The 24218-nt window shown below is 42.7% G+C and overlaps 1 protein-coding gene across 2 annotated transcripts in view; it reads left to right on the forward strand.

The window, feature by feature from the left end:
- The window catches only part of ROR2 (receptor tyrosine kinase like orphan receptor 2), a 298198-nt gene that overhangs the window by 123165 nt on the left and 150815 nt on the right, over positions 1-24218 (forward strand). The window contains exon 1 of one of the 2 annotated variants that reach the window (XM_063913670.1): positions 1141-1306. The exons of the other annotated variant lie outside the window; for it this stretch is intronic. Within the exon in view, the coding sequence (XP_063769740.1) occupies positions 1168-1306 (139 nt within the window). The 5' untranslated portion in view covers positions 1141-1167. Of the gene's footprint in view, positions 1-1140; positions 1307-24218 lie in introns of those variants that run through there. 2 annotated transcript variants of the gene reach the window in all.

The following is a 24218-nucleotide window of genomic DNA, read 5'->3' on the forward strand; positions in this document are numbered from 1 at the left end:
ATCAGATGTCATTTGTAGCAGAAATGCTTCATTATCTTCTTTTAAAATAGAGCTCTGAGACAATTTATTTGGCTATTAAGATGCCCAAGAGACAAATGAGACAGGTAACCTGACAATTAGGTACTCAGTTCTTAACTCTGTAGTTAATCATTCTAAACATCAGGCAATTTTACTGGGAAATAAAATCATCCTCAAGAAGCAAATAGTATTACCCCCAAACTTAGTTTTTTTCTTTCTGTGATCACATTTTCATATACTGTAGCTGTATGTTTTAAAAGCTTTTCAGTTTCATGTGTGCTCTGCAGTGTTTCTGTTCTCCCAGTGGCCCTCATTCCGAGTTGTTCGCTCGCAAGCTGCTTTTAGCAGCATTGCACACGCTAAGCCGCCGCCTACTGGGAGTGAATCTTAGCTTAGCAAAATTGCGAACGAAAGATTAGCAGAATTGCGAATAGAAATTTCTAAGCAGTTTCTGAGTAGCTCGACACTTACTCTGCCACTGCGATCAGTTCAGTCAGTTTCGTTCCTGGTTTGACGTCACAAACACACCCAGCGTTCGCCCAGACACTCCCCCGTTTCTCCAGCCACTCCCGCGTTTTTCCCAGAAACGGCAGCATTTTTTCACACACTCCCATAAAACGGCCAGTTTCCGCCCAGAAACACCCACTTCCTGTCAATCGCACAACGATCACCAGAACGAAGAAAAAACCTCATAATGCCGTGAGTAAAATACCTAACTTCTTAGCAAATTTACTTGGCGCAACCGCAGTGTGAACATTGCGCATGCGCAGTTTGCGGAAATTCGCTGCAATGCGATGAAAAAGAACGAGCGAACAACTCGGAATGAGGGCCCGTATCTGTAGTTTCTCAGAGGTTTCCACCTCTTGCACAACACCTAATGCTTTTCTACATTCTCATGATCAGACAGTTTAGATCCTAAAACAGAAAGCAGCTGAGGCTTACACATCCGCTTTTAACTTCAAGGATGATATATTGGAGCCTAGTATTCAGCCACTGTGTTAATAGCCATATGAAAATTGGTTCTTAATTTGGCAGTGAAGAATGCTGTCTGGAAGACGGCACTGGGCAGACAGTCATTTTTTTTCCCTGCCAGAGTGGACATCTGACTAAACTAATTGAAGACACATGGGTGTATTTATCTAGAGCAGGATGGGTCAGTGCAGTGAGGGATCCAGTGTTCTTTTTCTATGTATACACACAGCATGGAGTTTCTGCATCCTGCTTACTGTTACTGTTCATCAGTTCCTGAAACAACATTGCTGCTTTTGGATCATCATATCACTGACAGGTAATAAGTATCTATCCCTAAAATGTTTAGACAGAATATGAAAAGTGTCTGTTTATTGTTGGACACTGACAAAATGCTGTTTATGCTCTTAGTGATCGCTACATGATAGCAGTCCCTATCATTTGTAAGCAGCTCTGCTACAGTCCTAAAATGTTATTACGTAGTAGTTCATGTGTATGACAAGCATTTTACTACACTAATTTCAGTTTCTAATTACAACAGGCTCGTCTTTACATAGTAATGTGTCTTTTCTACCATAAGCTAAAAGTTTGATGTGGTACAAAGAATTGTTTGTATCTTCCTATATATTGTAAAATAAAGATTTGATGGTTTTGAATTTTTATTTTTTCCCAGTTTTGTGTCTGCTGGAGCTGTACAGTTTAAGTAACATGAAATAAAAGCATGAGCAGATTAGTTTAATTTTATAAACAAGCAAGTATTGTTGGGTGTAGAATTTGTTCAGATGCCAGGCCTGACCAATGCCATTCAGAGTTTACCAGAAGGATAGCTCCTATGGGTTACAGTGCAGTGTAGAGGTGGTGAATCAGTGTGTGGTTTGCCACTGGTTCAGTTTACTGTCTTGCAGTTTTGGGGCTAATGACTCAAACAAGTGATGGGAACATTATTACTTTCTACAGTACAGTGGCAATATGAATTACTAGAAAAGGGAAACTACACCAACAGGGACTGTAATGACATTGTATTCAAAAACTTAATATGGAGTTGGTACCCCTTTTGCAGCTATAACACTCTTCTTGGAAGGCAAGAACAATAGTGACTACTTTTACAGATAGTGGACACATCAACTGGACACACCCTCCCAAATATAAACATCTCTACACATTGTAAATATACCACACATGCAGTGCAACATGGTTTTGCAAAGGTGCAAATTGCTCTTCTTTTTGATTTGCTCCTGACTTTGAATAAGGACATGCCAGGAGAGGGGAGACATGGCCATTAGAACCCCCCCAATACTGGACTTCTTGATGTTTTCTTCATTGTATGGGTTATTCTCTGGTGATCATGCATGGTTACCATTGAGTAACTTTTAAGGGGTCACATCCTTTTTTACGATGGCCTCTCAGGTGAGTTTTTGCCTCCTTTGAACAGGATGAATGTTCGTGGGTCCCGCTCTCTGTAGTCATCATACCTAACCTGTGGGTTAACGCATGTTAGTGGCAAATTTACAGAGAGAAAAAGGGTCTGTAACGAATAACCTTGGGCGTAAAAGTCAGACTCTGTCACCCTTTTCCACGTGCTGCAAATTGCTGCTGCTAATTGAATCCGGCCCGTCCAGTCTGAATATGATTGATAACACTCAGCTTCATATTAAATATATTTTCAGTTTCATGCTGTGTATCTAATCCTTTTTACATATATACATTTACATGTATTTGTAAAGATTAGTAAGTTTCCTACAAAAAAGTCATTTTATTTTGCCCCTAGGGGTTCTTTACTATAGTATGTGCATGCTGAAACTCAAGCAAGAGGATAAATAGGGTTTATTCACACATGGAAGTAAGTGTATGCTGTATGTTTGCCATGAGCAGTCTGCTAGTGAACGTACTACAAAATGGGTCTGTCACAACCATCATTGATCCTTATTATGAACTTTCTTGCTTGTTCGCACTGAATGTTACTACCTTACCTTCAAACAGACAAAACGTGGCGCGGGCAAACTGTCTGCGGGAACTAGCTGTAAATTTGTCTTTAAATGATACTATGCTCTCAGGGTAATGCTAATAAATCTTGTCAAAACATAATAAAAAGTTCACCTGGGGGTAGCACAGTTTTACGCAGTTGTTCCAATTTGTGTGGTATTGTAGCTTCCTTGGAATGTCTGATTGAAAATGAACATTTCATTAAACCTTTGTGATTAGCACTTTCCGTGTTGCTACATTGGCAAGTGGGAACGAGCACTGTTATTATTCTCCCTTAGGATATGCATCATTTAAAATGTATTTATTTAGGAATGAAGGGAAAACAACTTTAATTAAATGAGTTTTCATCTTCAATTAAATAGTTTAGTTAAATACATCTTAAAGTGCACTGATCATCATTGAAGTAGGCTGTATGAAGGAAACAGTGTGATTAATTTCAACATAAACATTTGCATGGTATGGTAGGTATGTTGTGTGCACACTAGATTGATTCATTGGGTATGGGATAATGTCCAAAAAGGTTAGAACATTTTAGACCTACTAATAAAATATACAGAGTTAATATGACAAGCATACAAATAACTAAAACAACATGGTCACAACATGTACTTGCCTTCGTCCAAGTCATATCTTTCCAAGAAAGATTTATAGATTTACCTAATGACTGGGACATTTTCCACAGTATTCTTCAGCGGGAGATTTTTGGACTGCTAAATGTTTCTCCTGCTGTGCGATGCTAAGTGTTGTATTATCGCCTCCACGTACATACTGCTCTTACAGTATAGCAAGCATTTTCCTTTTCCATTTGTAAAACAAATTATGTCTTTGAACCAGCTTTACAACCCATTGTATCATTTGTCATTAAAGGAATATATCATTGAAAAAATTGTTTCTGCTGTTAAATACAGGGCACTTTGATGTCTCCGTTAATGCATACAGTTCCAGATTACTTTTTACTGCCTTTGATTCATTTGGAATCATTGTTCATACAAGTCCTCTATGCTTCTAGCAGAAACTTGCACACCAACTGTTTCCTTTTAATACACAAGTTCTATTTAGAATAAATCAGTGGCAAAAAGTAGACCATGGGGCAAAAAATGACCATGTTTTGGCTAGTGGCAGATATAACTCAGTAAGATCCACCATCCCTAGTGATCCAGTTGGAGTCCTTTCTGCTCTAGCTACATACACTGTCTTTTTGACAGCCCTCCTCGGCTTCTAGGGGCTGCAGCCGATGCTGTGCCTATATGCCAGTGTCGGTGCACATGTTCCTGTCCCGACGCCTACAAGTTCCATTCCACAGTCGCCGGGACTTTCTCCTGACTGCAGCATTGGCAGCCACCCTCATCCAATAGGGTAGGAGCCGGCACTTTACTAACACCAACTAGGATAGATATGTCAGCGGATAAAATGTTGGCACACAGTATGACTGCCTCATGTCATGTAGTGTACGTTGACAGAGTACATGGTGACATGTTTATCATGCCGACATATATAATGTCAACTTGCAACATGTCGACATTGCCATAATGCCAACATGTTTAGTGCCGACATCTAAGCCTAACTCCTATTGCTAGCCCTAACCTTAATGGTAATGTTGATATTTTACTGTCAAAATGTCATATGTTGAAATTATAATCATGTCCTCATCATAACTGTGTATATTCTGGTGTCGACATAGTGAATTTCAAGTTAATAAATGCATACCACAACATACCGAGCCTGATTCTGAAGTGAGAGTAAAGTAAAAAAAAGAGCAAGTAACCGTGCACTTGGGCAAACCATGTTACACTGCAGGTGGGGCAGATGTAAAATGTGCAGAGATCAGATGTGAGAGAGGTGTGTCCAGACTCAAAATCTAAATTGCAGTCTAAAAATTAAACAGTCCAGCATGAGTTGGCTACATGCAAAGCAGCCAGTATTTACCCTGCACACATGCAAAACAAATAAAATAATGTATTTGCTTCCCTTGCAGTGCAACGTGATTTGTCCAGATACACAGGTACTTGCTCTTTTTTGCTTTCATAAATTATGGTATATACTGTCAATTATACTAACAGTGATGGTTGCATATTTACTTTTGTGCATTTAAAGATAAGACCTACAGTTTACCTTTAGTACAGGTAAACAAAGACTTTGCCTCAAAAATTGTGCTAGTTTAAGTGCTACCTACTCTATGGGCAAATAACCCATCGATCCACACAGAGCATGCCTACATACTGCTGAAGTACTGTATTGACCACTTCCAAATATATTACACCCCTTGTGGGGTCTAATCTTTTGGGAAAAATAAATAAATAAATAGATAGATAGATAGATAGATAGATAGATAGATAGATAGAATGTGGGAAGGGGCATCACAGCAAATACTTTCACTGGGTGCCAGGGCTCGCCTTATGTCCATGTTTGAAAAATATTGGGGGGTGTCACCAAAGCGTTTTTTGGCAAAGGGCACCAAAATATCTAGTTACGGCTCTGAGAAATGTACACCTGCTGATAAGAACACCTTCATCGGTACATAGATAGATAAATGCCAATTGGAAGCAAGAACCATCGTTTTTCTAACCACCTGAAAAATCTGAAGTAATGTTAGAGAAACGTAAATGATTTCAGGACTTTGGGGGTAATTTGGACTGGATTGCTGCAGCGGCAACGATCGCAGTCTGAATTACTTTGTGGAGTGCGCACCCCGGGAGACCAGTGAGATGCTATCAGTATCTCAGGGCTGCGATCGCCTCTGCCTGATTGACAGGCAGAGGTGGTCGCTGGGCGTGCCAACGGCATTAGAACGCCGTTGGCGGGGCGCGGTCTGCGCAACGGAGGTGTGTCGACCATTTTGGGGGGCGGGCCACGGTGGCTGCGTGACGTCACACGCAGCCGATGCGACCCAGGATGCGGTGAGTAGCGGCCTGCCAGCGCGCAGGAGCTGCGCTGGCAGAGAGCTACTTGTCAGTTACAAAAGCATCACCGCTGTGCGATGCTTTTGTACCTGTGCTGGGGAGGGGAGGCACAGAGCCAGACATGCTGGGCGTCCCCCCACAAGTCTGTGAAAGTGATCGTAGATGTGCTAAATTTAGCACATCTACGATCAGATCTGAATTAGGCCCTTTGTTCTGTGTTATTACCAGCAATTGAATTGGGGGACGCAGTGAACCGCTCATAGCAGTATTTACTTCATTTGAAGAGCATATGAAAGCAGTCTTTTCACACACCAGTTACTTCTACTATTCATTCTAAACTGTCTGAACTCACAACATCAGCCTGTGCTCTGTGCTGACCACTGTTGGATCACTTAGATCATGATGGTGCCCGCAAAATTGTGATTGGCAATCATTCGTGCTTCCACATTTCCATAACTATTTGGTGAGATTTTCATTAACGAGATATTAATTTTGTGCTAATTTGCTAATTATATGACCGAGACCAGTGCCGTAATTAGGCATTTTAGCGCTGTGTGCAAGAAACAACAGTGGCGCCTCCCCCCCCATGTAAGATAGGGGCAGTGCGCGCCTACGGCGCGCGAAAAAATTATAGGGGCGTGGCTTTACGGGGAAGGGGCGTGGCCACAAATAATAGCAATTCATACTACGGTGCACAGTAGTCTACATTATTCAAATCACGCTGCACAGTAGCGCCACTACACCAGGTAGAGCCCCTTTTATACATTACAGCAGACAGCGTCCCCCTTTTTACACATTACAGCAGCCAGTCACCCTTTTTACACATTGCGGCAGCCAGTCCCCCTTTTTACACATTACAGCAGACAGTCCCCCTTTTTACACAATACAGCAGACAGTCCCCTTTTTTACACATTGCGGCAGCCAGTCCCCCTTTTTACACATTGCGGCAGCCAGGCCCCCTCTTTATACATTGCGGCAGCCAGTCCCCCTTTTTACACATTGCGGCAGCCAGGCCCCCTCTTTACACATTGCGGCAGCCAGGACCCCTTTTTACACATTGCGGCAGCCAGGACCCCTTTTTACACATTGCGGCAGCCAAGCCCCCTTTTTACACATTGCGGCAGCCAGGACCCCTTTTTACACATTGCGGCAGCCAGGCCCCCTTTTTACACATTGCGGCAGACGGTGTCCCCCTGAGAGAGAGAGAGAGAGAGAGAGGGATATACTTACCTTCTCCCCGCTGACAGGCTCCTCGTGCTGGCATCTCCCTCTCGGTGCAGGCAGTGAGGTGAGAAGGAGGAGGAGGGAGGGGGAGCAGGGAGCCGCAGCAGCGCTATTTCATTGGTAGTAAGCGCCGCTGCAGCATCCCCCTCTCCTTCCGTATTGGCTGCCTGGCGCTGCTGTGGATGCTGGGATGAAGGAACCGCATCCCAGCATCCATAGCAGTGCCGGGCAGCCAATACAGAAGGAGAGGGGGATGCTGCAGCAGCGCTTACTACCAATGAAATAGCGCTGCTGCGGCTCCCTGCTCCCCCTCCCTCCTCCTCCTTGTCCGCTGCCCGGCGCTGGTCTTTTCTCCCTCCAGCGCGGCGCACGGCGCACACAGCAGAGGCGGCATGTAATGAATCAATTTGACTCATTACATGCCGCTGGCCGTGCGCCCTCAGGGCAACTGCGCTGTGTGCCAAGCCCACTTGGCACACACGTAGTTACGGCCCTGACCGAGACATTCATGTTGTGCTTATTTACTTATTATATGCGGGGACATGTATAGTTTCATATTGGTTAATCCTTCTTCTTTATTCTTTTTTTTTTTTATTTAAAATTTTTATTGAAGAAGTACAGATAATAAGCAAGTATATCCATCAATACTCCATAATAAAGAAAATTCTATAATAACTTTTTCATAATAGGGACGGAATGAACATACTTGGAGAAATATAAAATACAATCCGTATCGGAAGCGAACAGGTATGATGGTGGAGAGTAGAGTAGCTCCCACTGTGCCAACCAGTAGTTCCCAGGGCAGATATTGTAGAATTCTACACTCCTTTTTGGAGGAAAAATAAATAAATAAAAAATAGACAAAAAGAAAAAAAAAATATGGAGCGGAGATATAAAAGTGGGGGAATTACATAAGAGGAGAAGATATATATAAAAAAAAGGTATTTAAGGCGGGATCTAAGGGGGTCATTCTGACCTGATCACACAGTGCCGTTCATCGAAGCGCAGCAATCAGGTCAGAAGTGCGCATGCGCCGGCTGTCTTTGCCTAGCGATCACCTCTGCCTGATTGACAGGAAGAGGCGGTCGCTGGGCCGGACAGGGTGCCGTTTCTGCGTTGGCTGGACTGTGTGTGGGGGGCGCAGCGGCTGCGTGACGTCACACGCAGCCGCTGCGACCCGGGTAGTGACGAGTAGCTCCCGGTCAGCACACAAAAGCTGCGCTGGTCGGGAGCTACTCCTGAAGTGCAAAAGCATCGCCTCTGTGCAATGCTTTTGTACTTCTGCGGGGGTAGGGGGCAGGCCTGACATGCGGAGCAGACTGTGCGGACTGTGCCGCATGTCAGTGTGCCTGATCGTAACCCTGCAAAATTAGGCAGGGCTATGATCAGGTCTGAATTAGGCCCTAAAAGCGAGCCGAGTTGAGTGGAAGAGAGGAGAAACAAAGGAAGCCGTCGACAGAAAGTTAGTTTAGCGGAGGCCTGGAAGGGCTGTATTATGTTTACTATACCATGGTGTCCAAGTGTCCTTCTCCTTTATTCTATATTTATCCGTACAGTCAATTGTCTACTGTTGTGTTCACTATGTTATTATTAACATATTAAAATATTTTTATTTTTTTCGTAAGGATGCGGCTATTGATTTACAATTTTGACAGTTAATTCAGCGCTTTGTATGCTTCTATACTTAGGGGTTAAGAAATCCCCTACATTTGGGCAGCAGCTGAGTGCTTTGGTATTTGGGAACACCTTCTAAATAATCTGATAATTTTGCCTTGGTCAAGAACTGGGCAGATTCAGGGATTCCAGGGACCAAGTACAACAAAGTAAGTATAGGAAACTCATTGCTGATATTATTTTGGGGATGTTTTTGCTGTCTGGTAGTTGTCTATAATACCAGTTTTTCCTTCAATGTATTGAGTGGATAATGACATGAAGGGCTTATAGTTTTTCCCCACAATCTCTCTTTCTGTTTTGACCATGCATATTAAAGTACTGTATATACCGGGACACAATGTGGTTAGCATCCCGGAGGTTGTGGTGCTGGTGGTCATGTGACCGACACTGGAATACTGACACCTCTCGGAATCCCGTCACCGGAACACCTACGCTGACATCCCGAAGGTAATTATCGGGGTGACGTTTAGGGTTAGGGCTCGGGGGCGGGTTAGGATTAGGCACTAGAGGGGGGGTTAGCCCTAGCCTCCTGCACCACCCCGAGTCTTAACCCTAGCCGCCACCACCCTAGCTTAGGGTAGGGGGGAAGGGTAAAATAAATACCCATCCCCTGTTGGCATTGTCATTGTCGGAATTCCGGAGTCAGCCATGTGACCGCTGGCAACCCAACCCCAGTATAATTTATCACACCCTACCGGGACAAGGTACTGAGATCAATATGGTTTCCTTTCAGCCATTGTTAAATAAACTAGTTCATTCTTTGTGAGCCAGTCAGTTGGTCCAGGTTCACTTCATGGCTGTTCATTGGATGGGAGTCAGAGATCAGGCTTGCTTGAATAAATTACAATCCTTAATACCACCATGAGTTAGACTGATTTAGTTTGGCAGAAACTACAAAAACAAACATGCATTAATAAGGATATAGTGATCTCAAAGTTGGCTCAGCCGGAAAGGAAATGCTTAATAACTTGCATAGGGCTGCAGAGTTCAGTCTTTGACCCCAGCTAATAATTTTGTATTATCTGGCACAGCTGTACAGCAATGTGAGAAACTGGTCTTTTTAATTATCCTTGAAATGTTTTCTTGTCTGACAGAGACAAATTACATATGTTCGTTCTCTTTTCCACTTGTAATTTGCAGTGCACTGAAAGCACGTATTAAAATATTTACATTTAACCCCCAAAAACATTCACTATCCCTTCCTCAGAACATTTCCAATATCTAGTTTAACACAGGCCACAGGAGACCCAGTTATAAAAACACAGGCATATTTGGATTTTGGATAAATTATATTGCATACAATTTAATCTATTAAAATCCAGCCATCCATCTGGACCACAGGATGTTAATGTTTCAGGAGTGTCCTGCTTTTCACACATTCCACATTCCAATTATTCACAAAACAGCCTGACTCTACAGTATAGTGAACTATGGTATGCAGAAGCACAAATAATACGGTCTATTTATTAAGGATTTTATGCCATATATAGAAAGTGAAAAAAGAAATAGGATCCTATTTATTATTCCTGTAATGCCAGAGATATAACAGATAAAGTACCTCTGTCCCCATCAGAGATGGATCAAGGCTTTGGGGGTCCCGGGGCACTTAAGACTAGGGGTCCTTTAAGACCTACATTTTTGGATACAGGAATCATTTCATAGGGGTGTATTCAATGACAGGCCAGTATTCAATGAGCAGTCAGATTTGGCCGCTCCCAACACCTGTCACAACTAGTACCTGGGGAGGCAGACGCTGGGGAGGCAGACATCTGGCGGGGAGGATGGGGAGGCAGACGTCCAGCGGGTGGGTCCTCTACTCGCCCATCCCCGCTCTGGTCCCTGTCACATGCTGTGCTGCTGCTGCTGTTTCCTTTCCTCACCCTGCTGCTCCACTACTCACCCATCCCCGCTCTGGTCCTCGTCACATGCCATGCTGCTGCTGTTTCCTCTCCTCACCCGGCTGCTCCACTACTCACCCGTCCCCGCTCCGGTCCCCGTCACATGCCGTGCTGCTGCTGTTTCCTCTCCTCACCCCGCCGCTCCACTACTCACTCGTCCCCGCTCCGGTCCCCGTCAACATGCTCGCCATCATGACGTGTACCCACTCCCCTGTCTCATCTCCCCAGTTCCAACAATGTCAATCCGACTTAAAAAAGTCGGATTGACATTGTCAGAACCGGGACCAAAAACTGTCGGATTTGGCCGCGGAACAAATGGATCCGCACCTAATCCGTCAATCCACGTATTTTCCGACAAGTCAGGAATTCCCGACTTGTCGGAAAAAATGGCCTTCAATGAATAGGTCGGAACCCCTTCCGACCTAAATCTGTCGGAAGCTGCCTTCTTTCCGACAAGACGGCAGCTTCAGACACTTATTGAATACACCCCATAGTGTGTAAGCCTTCAGTGTGCACATGAACAGGGACTGTGGCCACAAGTCGCATTCCCACTTCTCTGCACGCTGGGGGTATACATGTAGCTTCCTCATCTACCCCAGCCTCACGCGCACAGCTGGTGGGGAGCATTCCCTCCCTACCTTTTCTCAAGCCCACAGGTGGGACCGTACCTGAAAAATAGGACTGTCCCACCAAATCGTCATGGTCTGCGAGATACTTATAAACATAGATATATACAGATATATGCTGTCACATGCATATAAACAGATATGTACAGTCACAAACAGTCACATACATGCATACATTTGGTCACACAAATGGCCACACACACAAACATACATTATGTACAGTTAGACACACAAATACAGTTAGGCACAAATACTGTACATACAGTCACACACTTATATACATATATACATACTGACACACACACACACACACACACACACACACACACACACACACACACACACTTATATACATAATGTCACATAAGTCATAAACATACATAGATACTTACATACATTCCCACACATATAGTCACACACTTATAGTATAACATACACATGTAGTGTCCCCCCCACATATTCATATAGTATCCCCATCTCCTCCCTCAACCATCGCTTGGTAGGCCACGGTCTGTATCTGCTCCTATCCTGCTACAACCCCTCCTCTCACATCCATGCTGCTAAACCTGCTAGCACTGAAAGCACAGTGCTGTGAAGCCCCGCCCTCATGCTCGGACTACACCCAAGTTCTGTGCAATTTCTACAACTCGCAGTACACTTTTTTCACTGCAGCTGAAACCTAACCTGGGGGCCCCCTGGGAGAGGGGGACTGGGGAAACATGGTATCATTCATTTATATGACCATGCTATTTAAGCTTTTCTGTTCTTCGTGACTTAGTTATGTTACTTAAACTTTGGGTTATTAGACCAGGATATGTATGCACATGCCCCATGTTGGGTGGGAATCACAACTGATCATTATATATAAACTTGTTTGCGCTGTGCATAAAACACTCACCGTGTACTTTTTTATTGGCCTAAGCACAGAAATGTAAACATGGTAATGAATCACTAGTAATAAGTTACATAGCTCCTTACCTGCTGGCGCTGCACTGATTCTAAAACCAGAAGTAATAATCATATATTAGAGAAACTGAGGCACAACATTTTTTGTAGGTGAGAAACAAAGGGAGAAAAACTGCCATCATGCAGAGTTAAAGGACTGTGGGGGTCATTCCGACCTGGTCGCACGCAGGCTATCTTTTGCACTGCTGCGACCAGGTAATCACCGCCTACAGGGGAGGGAGTTAGAGCTGTGCAGGGCTGCAATCGGCCGTGCAGAGAGCTGCACAAGCGAAAAGTTTGTGCAGTCTCTGCACAGCTCAAGACTTAGGGCTAGATGCATCATCGCTTGGAAAGTGATAAAATGGGGAGTGAAAAAGCACCAGCCAATCAGCTCCTAACTACCATTTTTCAAACACAGCCTGTGACATGGCAGTTAGGAGGTGATTGGCTGGTGCATTTTCACTCTCCATTTTATCACTTTCCAAGCGATGATGCATCTAGCCCTTACTCACTCGCTGCAATGATCCTTCCTGGAGCTGACGTCAGGATCCCTCCCTGCAAACGGCCGGCCACGCCTGCGTTTTCTTCGACACTCCCAAAAAACGGTTAGTTGACACCCCCGGCCGGCCTCTTCCTGCCAATCTTTCTTCGTTCTTCTCACCGCTGGGCAGCGACATGCCTGCACATTGCGGCCCGCACGCATGCGCTGTTGTGACCCGATCGCACGGCTGCAAAAAAACTGCGGAATGACCCCCTGTGACTTTCACATACACTCCAATAGACCTATTTTATACAGGTTTTGACTAAAGAGCATAGTGTTTGTGCATTTATTTGTTATTCTGATTTCATTAATTGATAATGATGGTAGGTATGCTTTTAGGTTTCCTTTTACATAGACAACTATTTGACATGTATAAGTGTAATTAGGTTTATCTAGTCTTAGGTTTTATACAAATTACTGTGACATTTGGCCAGAGCACTCTGGGTCCTGCAGCCTTATCAGTTATTCATTTTTTTACCATACCAGAAGCTTTGTTGTTCATTTATTGTTGGTGTTAGCTTTTGATTGTTGGTGTTAGCTTTTGATTCCTTCAGTAAAAACAATTTACATTTTATTGTGCATATTAAACCTTTTTTTTTTTTATGTAACTTTTGGCCACACACAACACTGCCTATTTTATCCTAATACTGTATATGCTTCCCAACTGAAAATGGCAAAAAGACGGTCACTTACAAATGGATGTCAGTTTTCAGACAAGCAAATGCTCCTTAGCAGGTTTTGGACACTCATTATCCTATACTGCTTAGTATAGGTTTACTTATAAATAGATTCAGCAAAGCATTGACACATTTGCAGGCTATGACGGTGTGGACATATGGATATTAATAATTTCTGATATTAATCATTTCCATGCAGCCTGTTCTTGCTATTCACAGTGCAGAAGTCCTCTTTCACCTCTGAGGTAGGGGTGGTTAGTCTTCCTCCATTTTTGAACAGAGTGTATAATGTATAATGCCTAAATATTACATATGGTACGGAGATGTACTAAGCAGTGATAAAAGTGGAGAAGTTAGCCAGTCAATCAGTCAGCATTGACGTAACATTTATAATTTGCATACTAGAAAAGTATACAGAGTAGCTGATTGGTTGCCATGGTCAACGTCTCCACTGGCTCACTTCTCCACTTTTATCACTGCTTAGTACATGTACCCATAACAAAAATGAGGCACTGAGCGTTTATCCATATTTTTTAGATATTACCTACCTAACACATTTTGTTGCTTTAATACCATCTCCATTTATGGATGTCTTCATATATGTGCAGGTGTATATTTGTATCAGGACACGAGTACACAATTCATAAAAGTGTACTCTCCCTCTCTACTTTGTATTTTGTCTCCAACCCACCGTATCCGCCTCCTTTTCTGTCTTGTGTCTCCTTTCTCTCTCTGCCCTATGCACAGTGTCAAAAAATTGCAGCGTTCAACATTGTACATCTCTGAATCAGGCCCTATGTATTTTTCTATTAATTTTAATGCATTTTGCAACTACTGGTATAATTGCAGTGCCCTTGAGCACTTATGTGCATGGCTTGAGCAGCCATCGTGAACTCAATAAATGGCAACGGTGGCCAAACATTTTGGTAAGTGGGGAGGAGTATAAGTGAGGGGTAACTTTACTAAAACAGAGAACTGGTGATATTGCCCATAGCAACCAATTACATGCTGTCTATCATTTTCTAAAAGGCAATAGAGAAATAATAGACAGCACCTGATTGGTTGATATGGGCAACATCACCAATTCTCTTTTTTTAGAAGCTTTAGTAAATTTACTCCTAAAGGTGCATACACACTTGCCCAGCGTGTATGCACAGCGATGATGTGAACATCGCTGGGCGGAAAATCGCTCGGTGTGTCACCTCAGACCAGCAATATTCACAGGGGTGAACCACTTTCCACAGTAGGAGACTGTGGAAAGTGGTTCACTCGGCTTGTAAAACAATCCGATAGATGGCGGCGACCAGCGATGTGCGGGAGTGCGCATCAGCGCTCAGCACTTATCGCCTGCCCATAAGCACTAGCCGAATTTGAGCTCAAATAGCTGAAAATCCCAAAAGTGAGCTTACTTTGAGCTCAAAATCGCCCAGTGTATGGGCCTTAAGAGTAAATGTGAAAGTGGTGCATTTTTTCCAGTAGGGGCCCTCAGTAGGGGGCTCACTGTCCATGTCATAGACACAGTTTTGTACGATAATGTAGCAAATACTTTCAGCGTCTCTAGATACCTGTCTACCGTAGTTTTCACATTTGTTGACTGTTTAATTCACACATGTCTCTTTGCTCTGTGCAGAAGATCAGAGAGATGTTTCATGTACTATTTCAACAACTGGCGTAAATAGTGAACCACTGAATGACCAAACTAGAATGTTGGAAAATATTTGAACAACTTCTTCAATAACGAAAATATAAATGTATGCAGAAAATGTGAGCAGCTGTAAGTTGTAGGCTGTAGTGAAATGAATCATACAAGTATTAGAAACAATAGCAAGACCACCATTGTATCCTTGTGTACTTTGTCCTGTTGCCAAGAGAATGAGTTTGACAGCAATATCCCTTTAACATCAATGAGCATAAGTAGATTGCCATATTGGGAGACATAAAGTAATACAGAGGTGTCTACGCATAAGTGATGTTTTTTTCTATGGTTTATTATTGTCCTTGAGAGGGGGTAAATGGAGCGAAAACAAGCTCTGACTGTTTATAAATGACTTGAGGGATTTGTGTCTATATTTATTTTGAGGTAATATATCTGTGCATGTAGACTGTACTTGGTAATACTGTTGTTAGTTATGTGGCCTTTAGGCCCAATTACTTACTATTAATCTTCTCTGTGATCAATCACTGTCTGTTCATTGGAACACAAAGAGTAATGTTTGCATATTCTCTGTATGCATTATTATTCAAGTTATTTTTACACTGTTCAAATTACCATTGAAAACAGAAGCTGAACCTTAGCTGTACATTGAGAAACCAGGGAATAATGCCACACAATGCAATAAGAAAAGTCATGCTGCACAACAATTTCAAACACGTGTGGTATGTTTATAGTAGAGCTGGTCTGTAGTTCAGTAGAGATGGAAAAAAACTAGACGATAAATTGAACAATTTGTCACTTTAAGATGAATCGTAACGACAAATTGTCCAAATTGCCTAATTGCACTATCGCACATTCCCGTGCGTCATTTGTCGCACAAGATATTATCCGGTCATTTGTAAGATTTCACAGTGCGTATGCACTATATCATTTGGCCAGAAGTTTAAGGGAAATTGGGATGACCATCGTGTCGTTTACACATCCAGTGTGTACCCAGCTTTTCATCGGGTAGTACTGTACAAGTATATTTATGTGTGGTATTGATGTACACACAATTAAAGTTAGCTTCGGTATGGAAGCATACCCTCCAACATTTTACACATAAAAATTGGTACAAATTAGGGAAAGGGGCGTGGCCATGGGTAAAGGCCACACCCCTTTTCCTATACTTTCACTGGAAATTAGGAGTGTCAAAAATCGGTGCAGACCATAAAAAAAGGGCACTGTACCTGCCAAAAAGGTACATTTGGAGGGTATGTGGAAGTACAGTTAGTACTTTTTGGATTACCTTTTTGACTTGATATTTTCTGTGCACATTTTTAGATCAATGGGGTCTGTTTAGCAATAATTGCGTTTTTGGAGCAACAGTTAGTATTTTTAAATAACTTTTTCCCGCTGTGCAGCAAAAAACTTCTCAGGGACAGCGTTTGTGTTAACACGCTGTCCTTGCGATGTCCCCGCCGGCAGTCTTTTAAGACAACAAAAATACTGTCCTCTGTGCATGCGTATCCTGATGCGCTATATACTTTAGTTACCGCTTGATTTAAATTACTTTTTGCTTCCTAAATAGATCCCCTAGATTTAGTTACGTCAGTCTGTGTTCATGCAGTGTTCACCATGAGCTGGCTTGATGGAAATGTTACATTACCCTGGTTTGACAAATTAATTAATTTAATGTACTTTAAATAGGCCCCAGATAAATGAATTTGACTCTAAATGATTTGTTTGCTATTACATTTATTAATTTGGGGTGGGGGGAACTTAGGGTTATGTAGGTTCAGTAATTCTTGCCTTCTAAGTGCTTTTATTTATGAGGTGGCAGGTTTTCTCTGCTAGCACTTTATGTAACTGAGTTTTAGCACTGCTGCAAATCAACATATGGACTTAAATAGACATACTTTAAATATACTGTTTTTTTATTACCATCAGAAACAGATGTTTGGTATATAGCAGTCTTGGTCTCACTTACATTGTGTTTGTAAGTCGGAACTGAAACTAGCCTAATTAAAGATATTGTATTGACACCATATGCAATATATTCTTATATATACATTAATTATAACGCTCTAGTCTAAACTTTACTACTTTCTACTTTATACATGCAGTTCTTATACATCCGTATATAGCCCGCCCTTTAGCAGTTAATGTTTTGCTAATGAGGTAATTCTATGCTATATACTTTGATAATGTTATATACTTACAGGTATTATTTGGCAGTCATTGATAGCCAAAATCCATATTATACAGGGCCATCTTAACGTATAGGATACTAGGTAGCCGTCAAGCAGGGGTAGGTGGTGGTCACACAATCAGAGCGGTCAGGCAGCATTCTCTACCTGCCTTCTAGTCTACAGCCAGACAGCCAATGCTTTTCAGCATGATAGTTGGTGGATGGCTGGAACTATTCACCAGTTAGAGTGCTGAGAGCCATTCACTGTATGGAAGCATATGGAGAGATTGCGCAGGACAACATGAGTGGCATATTATAATTTCTTTTAATTGGTACCTGTGAATGGCTGGGTGAGTAGGGGCCCCAGTGCATCTGTAGGGGATATTAAAGCTGGGATGTGATGTGATGTGATTACTATGTGATGTGTGTACCCAGCCGATGCGTCTCATGACATGAGCCGTCATCGGCAAGTGCATACACACTTGCTGATACCAGGGGCGATGGAGCGGGGATCCGGTCTCTAGGTAAACAGTAACTAGGTCGACACTATCTATGTCGACCACTATTGGTCGACAGTAACTAGGTCAACAGGGTTTCTAGGTCGACAGGTCAAAAGGTCGACATGAGTTTTTCCAATTTTTTCCCTTTTTTGGAACCTTTTCATACTTAACGATCCACGTGGACTATGATTGAACGGTAACCTTGCCCGAAGCTAGCTCGCCATGCGAGGGGGCACGGTGTTCCCAGTCACTCTCCGAAGAAAACGACACCAAAAAAACATAAAAAACTCATGTCGACCTTTTGACCTGTCGACCTAGACCGTGACGACCTAAAGACCCTGTCGACCTAAAGACCCTGTCGACCTAAAGACCCTGTCAACCTAGTTACTATCTACCTTCCATACCACACCCAGCAGCAGCATGGCCCTCGTTAGCATTGACATCTGTTGGCCCTGCAGCAGGGTCAACCAGATGACATCACTGGTGACCGCAGGTGCGCAGATAGAGCATACAGACTTACCGATGTGTCCGATATATTGTTCCGGTCTGCAGCGGAACAATATATTGGCTGATATATCGCTAAGTGTGTACCCAGATTAAGTTAAATCCGATGCTCAGCAACATTAAAAGTTTTTCCTTGCACCTCAAAGAGGTATACAGGAAACTTGCAATGTTGCAGCTACTGTATACAGACAGTACGCACACAGACCAACATTCTAGCGATGCTCAGGAGCACATTACCTTTATTTAAATTGCCATCTGTGGGGTATATTCAATAACTGACGGAAGCTGCCGTCTTGTCGGAAAGACAGCAGCTTCCGACAGTTTTAGGTCGGAAGGGGTTCCGACCTATTCATTAGGGCCCTGTTTATCCCGACAAGTCGGGAAACCCGACTTGTCGGAATGCTGTTGGAATGCATGAATATCATTGCTCTTTACGTTGTCCTATATATATTTATAGAAAATAATTATTTGAGGAGGATGTAGCTGCTGTTCAGTATTGGCAGTGAAGCAAAACATTGTTCAAAACATTTTCAACCAACAGCGACAAGTGGATGTTCTTTTGCAGTTTGTGTGGATTTAGCTTGTTTAAACAGGCACTTTTGTTTCAAGTGAAGCATTGCTATTTACATTACAGATGATTAAATAAAAGATTATGGTTCAGAACCCAATACATGCTGCTGAGTAATACTTTTGATATAAGATTATTTTACGGTAACTTTATCTTTTAAAAGTATCTACAGACATACATACAAAACTCCATTATATTTGTCTTGATTGCTAATACCTCAGGCTTAACAAGCTGCCAGAGCCTGAGAATCTAGTAATCAGTTGCAGCGAAGTATGTGACATACATTACATGGACAAAAGTATGTGGACTCCCCAATACTCCCATATAATTATTAATATTTATTTATAAAGCACAACAGATTTCACAGTGTTGTAGGATCCATATTGGAAAATGGAAAGGAGGCCAAGCCATCAACCGAGGCCTTGCTCTAGTACAGGCCTAGATGGTGTGGAGGGCCAAGATGGTACCGATACCTAAAAGCTAGAGGGCTAGGTGGAATGGGTGTCTGGATTGTCCAGAGGGCATGTTGATTTATGGTTCTAGAAGGAATAGAGGTCCTGCTGAGCAAAGTCTGATGAAGAGGCTTAGGTGATAAACGGGACAAGGTGGTGTGATAACAGATCCTGTAAAAGGTGTGACAGAGTGCTGAGCAGGTAGTACAGTAGGTAATGAATTCGAGATGGTTGTAGAAAGCCTCAATATCCTAATTGGTCCTTTTCACTTAAAAGATCTCACCTATCAATGATTGGATGATGGGCAGTAAGAAGCTACAGGTCATCCATGACAGGGAAGTATATCCACCTTTTACTGTAGATATTACCATGTCTGTGTATGAACGCTAGCAATCTTGTTGCAATGTAGGCTGTGAGACTTCATAAGGTGCAGTACATGATAAAAGCAGCCTATTGAATATGTCTGAGAGTAATCTTAGCATTTCCCATGGCAAATATGAGGCTCATGGCTTGATGTAAACTCTCAAAAGAAGGGATGTGGCTTATGTCACTGGCATTATTATGGAGGCCATCATCAGCTGCGGTGTGGAGTAAGGCTACAGTTATTAAGTAGTGGGTTTGTGAAGAGATAGCACCATGAGTGGGCATTGAGATCTACAGTACATGGCCAGAGTGGCTGCTTCAAAAAGCAGGCAGAGAAGAGATCATGGTTCAGCCCAATGGAAAGGAGGTTTCGGATTGAGAGGCGGATAGGTGGAATGGGACCTGATCCACTCCAGACGACTTTGGACCTAGTGTGGAGGAAAGAGTGCCTGGCAGACAACACCGAGCCGCTGTTTGAATATACTGCTGGTGGGCAGTGTGAGAGAGACTGGAGTTATTGTTGGAGTAGAAAATTGCTAGATGGTTTACATTGAGCAGGTATGAGCCCAAACTATGGTAGAAACTAGGCTCCAGTGTGAATGAACATGACAGTCCAATGGTGTTGTGCTTTACACAGCTCCAGCCGAAGTTTTCCATTACACATAGTTATCGGAGGCTTTTTTGTGGAAACTCCTAGCAGTATGATACTTAAAAGTAACTGTTACAGTTGATGACATGCAATATTTTTATGTACTATGAGCTTCAAGGCTCAGTGGCCCTGTTCTACTTCACGACAGGGATGTTGTTGTTCCTATACATCTCCACTTCACAGTAATAGAACTTACAGTTACATTTAGCAGGGCAGACATTTTGCAAACTGATTTTGTAGAGAAGTGACATGCTATAATACTGCAATGTTGACAGTCACTGAACTGGTCAGTATTACCCTTTTTACTGCTATTTGTTGACTGTATGCTTGATTTTATGCATCTGATTTTACAGTGTCCACATACTTTTGCCCACGTGATGCATCTTTCATTTCACTGTATTACTTGGTAAGACTACAACATAACACTTTATTGTCAAACCTAAAGGGAAATTAATGAGCTTGCTTCAGTGCACAGTGGAATGCTAGTCTTAGCCAGGACCGGCTAAGAAATCTCGGGGGCTCTATTTACCCCTCAACCACCACCGACCCCTCCTCCAAACATCCCTCCCCTGCATGGGCACACATATAAACGTTATATAAGTATTTATTTTATATATATATATATATATATATATATACATATCGATAGGCAGGCACTCTCCTTAACTTTGATGCATCTGCCATGGTGCTCACAAGTAGAAACAGTGTATAGAAGATGAGAATCGTCACTCTGTGGTCTTGATAGAATCAATTATTCACATCAGTAAGCCATAGTTGTGCAACGTTTCGGGCATTTATTGCCCGTCGTCAGGCAGTCCAAACAGACAAACAAACATGGACATAATTGCCTTTTAAACTCACCAGAGTCCTCACAGCCAACGCCGGTCCACCACGCTCCCCCGCCGTCCAAACCAGAAGTTCGGGAAGAGTAAGAGTAACACCCTAACACCCTATAACAGTGGCAGCCCCTAAAAACATACATGAGAAGACTAAGCAATTGAACAGTAAATGCTATCTATTATGAATTCACTCATATGCTATTGTATACAGTATGTTTACTGTTAATTTAATTTTGCACTAATTTGCAGTTAATTTAATTAAATTATATCATATTTGATAGCTTGGTATGATGGATGCTCAGTCAGGTATAGTGAAAATTCTATGCTGCTTATAGTCATAATTTTTCCATAAGTGGAAAGATGAAGGATAGAAATTTCTGGATCCACCCAGCTGCCAAACTTAGTTTTGGTAGAGCAAACATTAAGGAATCTGTATTTTCATTGGCGGTCAAAACCTCGGTGAGCCATCTATTGGTCACATGCATTTCTAAAGGCCTTAAAATCATTATCATAATTATTTAATTTCTGTACAGTCCTTCTGGAACCAATCATAAAATCAGTGCTAAATAAAATGAGTAATAACAAGATGTATTTTTTATTTTTAGTAGATCCAATAACCCACGTTTGAATTCCTATCTGTACTGTAGCTGGGCATTACATGTTGCAATCATGAACCATAATTTAGGTATTGAGTTATTCTTGTGGGTGTGCACTGCATGATCCACATAACATGTTTTAGTAAGCAGGCATGCTACTGAGAACTTTGATTCAAGCTTGATGCAGACTTTTCCAGGAAAGAAATGTTTTGCCAGCAACCATTAATGTATTTCATACTATACACCTTTGTCCTCGCTTGACTTGTAAGTTGTAACCCAGATAAATCACTGCTTGCAAATTTGTAGGTGATGAGTCAATGACTTACGCAGTATTGTAGCTTTCACTACAGTTTATTTCTTGTTCCTTGGCAGCCCACCTCTGGTGCTACATAAGTTCCTTAGTCTGAGATAAAGATGTTCACCTGCGTTAGAGCATACACATTGACTTCCTTTAATTAAAATAGAAAAACGGGGCATTGAACATCTAGTGTAAAGAGTGGCAGGTCACTACTAACAATGACATTGAGCAGAGTTGCCAAATTGTTCAAACATTTTACAGAGACACTTTTCATCCAGGCATGTCCCACATGGCAGACTGTAGGCATGTTTTCTGACAGTTTTGCTTAATGTTATTACTCCTTCTTTTTCTTATATACTGTAACATTTATCAAGCATTTTATAGAAGAATAAGGAACTTTATTAGGGCAGAAGTTTACAGTGAAAAACCTACAAAATCTGAGGCTGTCCTTTGTAATGAAGGACAGAAAACACTGATATGGATGTGTGCAGAGGATCGTTATGCATGATGAGCGGATGGGATGCCATAGGTCACAACACTGACGCCAGTGTCCCGATGGTCACAATCCCAACAGGGGCGAGGTAAGTATTCTAACACAGGGGCCAGGTACCTATACCCCTTAGTGCCTAACCCTAACTTCCCCTTTAGTGCCTAAACCTAACCCCGCCTTTTTCCGCAGCCGAACACTAATACCCCTTTTCCACTAGCTCAAAAAACACGGGTAAATGCACGGGGGGCGCGCATTTACCCGTGTTTTCTGCAAGTGGAAAAGGGTAAACCCGGATCAAGTGACCCGTGAATCCTACCCGGCTATTTACCTGGGTAGGACACGGGAATGATCCGGGTAGGGTTGTAGTGTAAACGGGAGCCGTGTCGATGCGACACGGCTCCCGTTTACACTGTATGGAAGGGCGGCGCTGGGAGATCATGTGATCTCCCTGCGCCGCCCCTGCCGCGTCCCTAGAAGCGTCACCAACCCGGCATATGCCGGGTTGTGACTGCTGATGGGAAAGGGGCCGAGCACGGGTCGCAGCAGGGGGCAGCTCCCGTGTCAGGCTCCCGGCTGCGACCCGTGCTCGTAAGTGGAAAAGGGGTATAACCCTGCCCCTTAGTGTATAACCCTGACACTATTACTGCATGAAATTGGAAAATCGGTTTGCTACCAGCCATTGGGGGTCATTCCAACCCGTTCGCACGCAGCGGTTCTTCGCTGCAGTGCGAACGGGTCGGAAATGCGCGTGCGTGGCGGACACATTGCGCACGCATAGCAGGGCTGCACAAGCGTTCGCAGCCCTGCTATGCTAAAATACACTCCCCCATATGCGGAGATTAGTTGATCGCACCAGCAGCAAAAACTTGCTTGGTGCGATCAACTCGGAATGAGGGCCATTGCCTTTTATATTTTAGTAAGGAAATGCAACAGTGAAGTCTCTGGTTTCTAGTGAATTGGTAGGTTGGATTCATGCCATCACTGTGTACTGGAGACAACTGCTTTCCACTCCAGTATTTGCCTTGTGTGCTCCAAAACTTTGGTGATATCTGTGGGCAAGATTCTAATGTTTTTACAGCTGGCAGGCACCAGATGGCATCGAACGGAACAATTGTAATGTAGCTCCGTTCGGGCGCGATCGGTTGCCGGCGTCTACATTTTCGGCTCGCACCCGTCAGGGGTAAAAGTTCACATCATGCGACTTACAGTAGCTTTCCTCCCCTACTAATACGGACTGGTAAAGCTCTGAAGAAGATTTATGTATGCTCCAAAAAGTCAATACAGGTTGAGTCTTCCATATCCAAAATGCGTTGGACCTGAAGTATTTTGGATAAATGGATTTTTCTGTATTTTGGAATAATTGCGTGCCATAATAAGATACCTAGGGGATGGGACCCATGTCTAAGCACAGAATGCATTAATGCTTCATATGCACCTTATACACACAGCCTGAACGTCATTTTGTACAATATTTTTCCTAATTTTGTTCATGAAACAAACGTTGTGTATACACACAAAATTCATGTGTGTTTCATATACACCTAATACAAAGAGGTAATTTTATACAAAATGTTTAACAATTGTGTGCATTAGACATAGTTTGTGTACATTGAACAATCATAAAACAAAGGGGTCACTATCTCGGTCATGCTCAAACAATTCCACATGTTGGAATATTCC

This window comes from Pseudophryne corroboree, chromosome 1 (assembly GCF_028390025.1).
Source record: "Pseudophryne corroboree isolate aPseCor3 chromosome 1, aPseCor3.hap2, whole genome shotgun sequence".
NCBI classification, from domain to species: Eukaryota; Metazoa; Chordata; class Amphibia; order Anura; family Myobatrachidae; genus Pseudophryne; species Pseudophryne corroboree.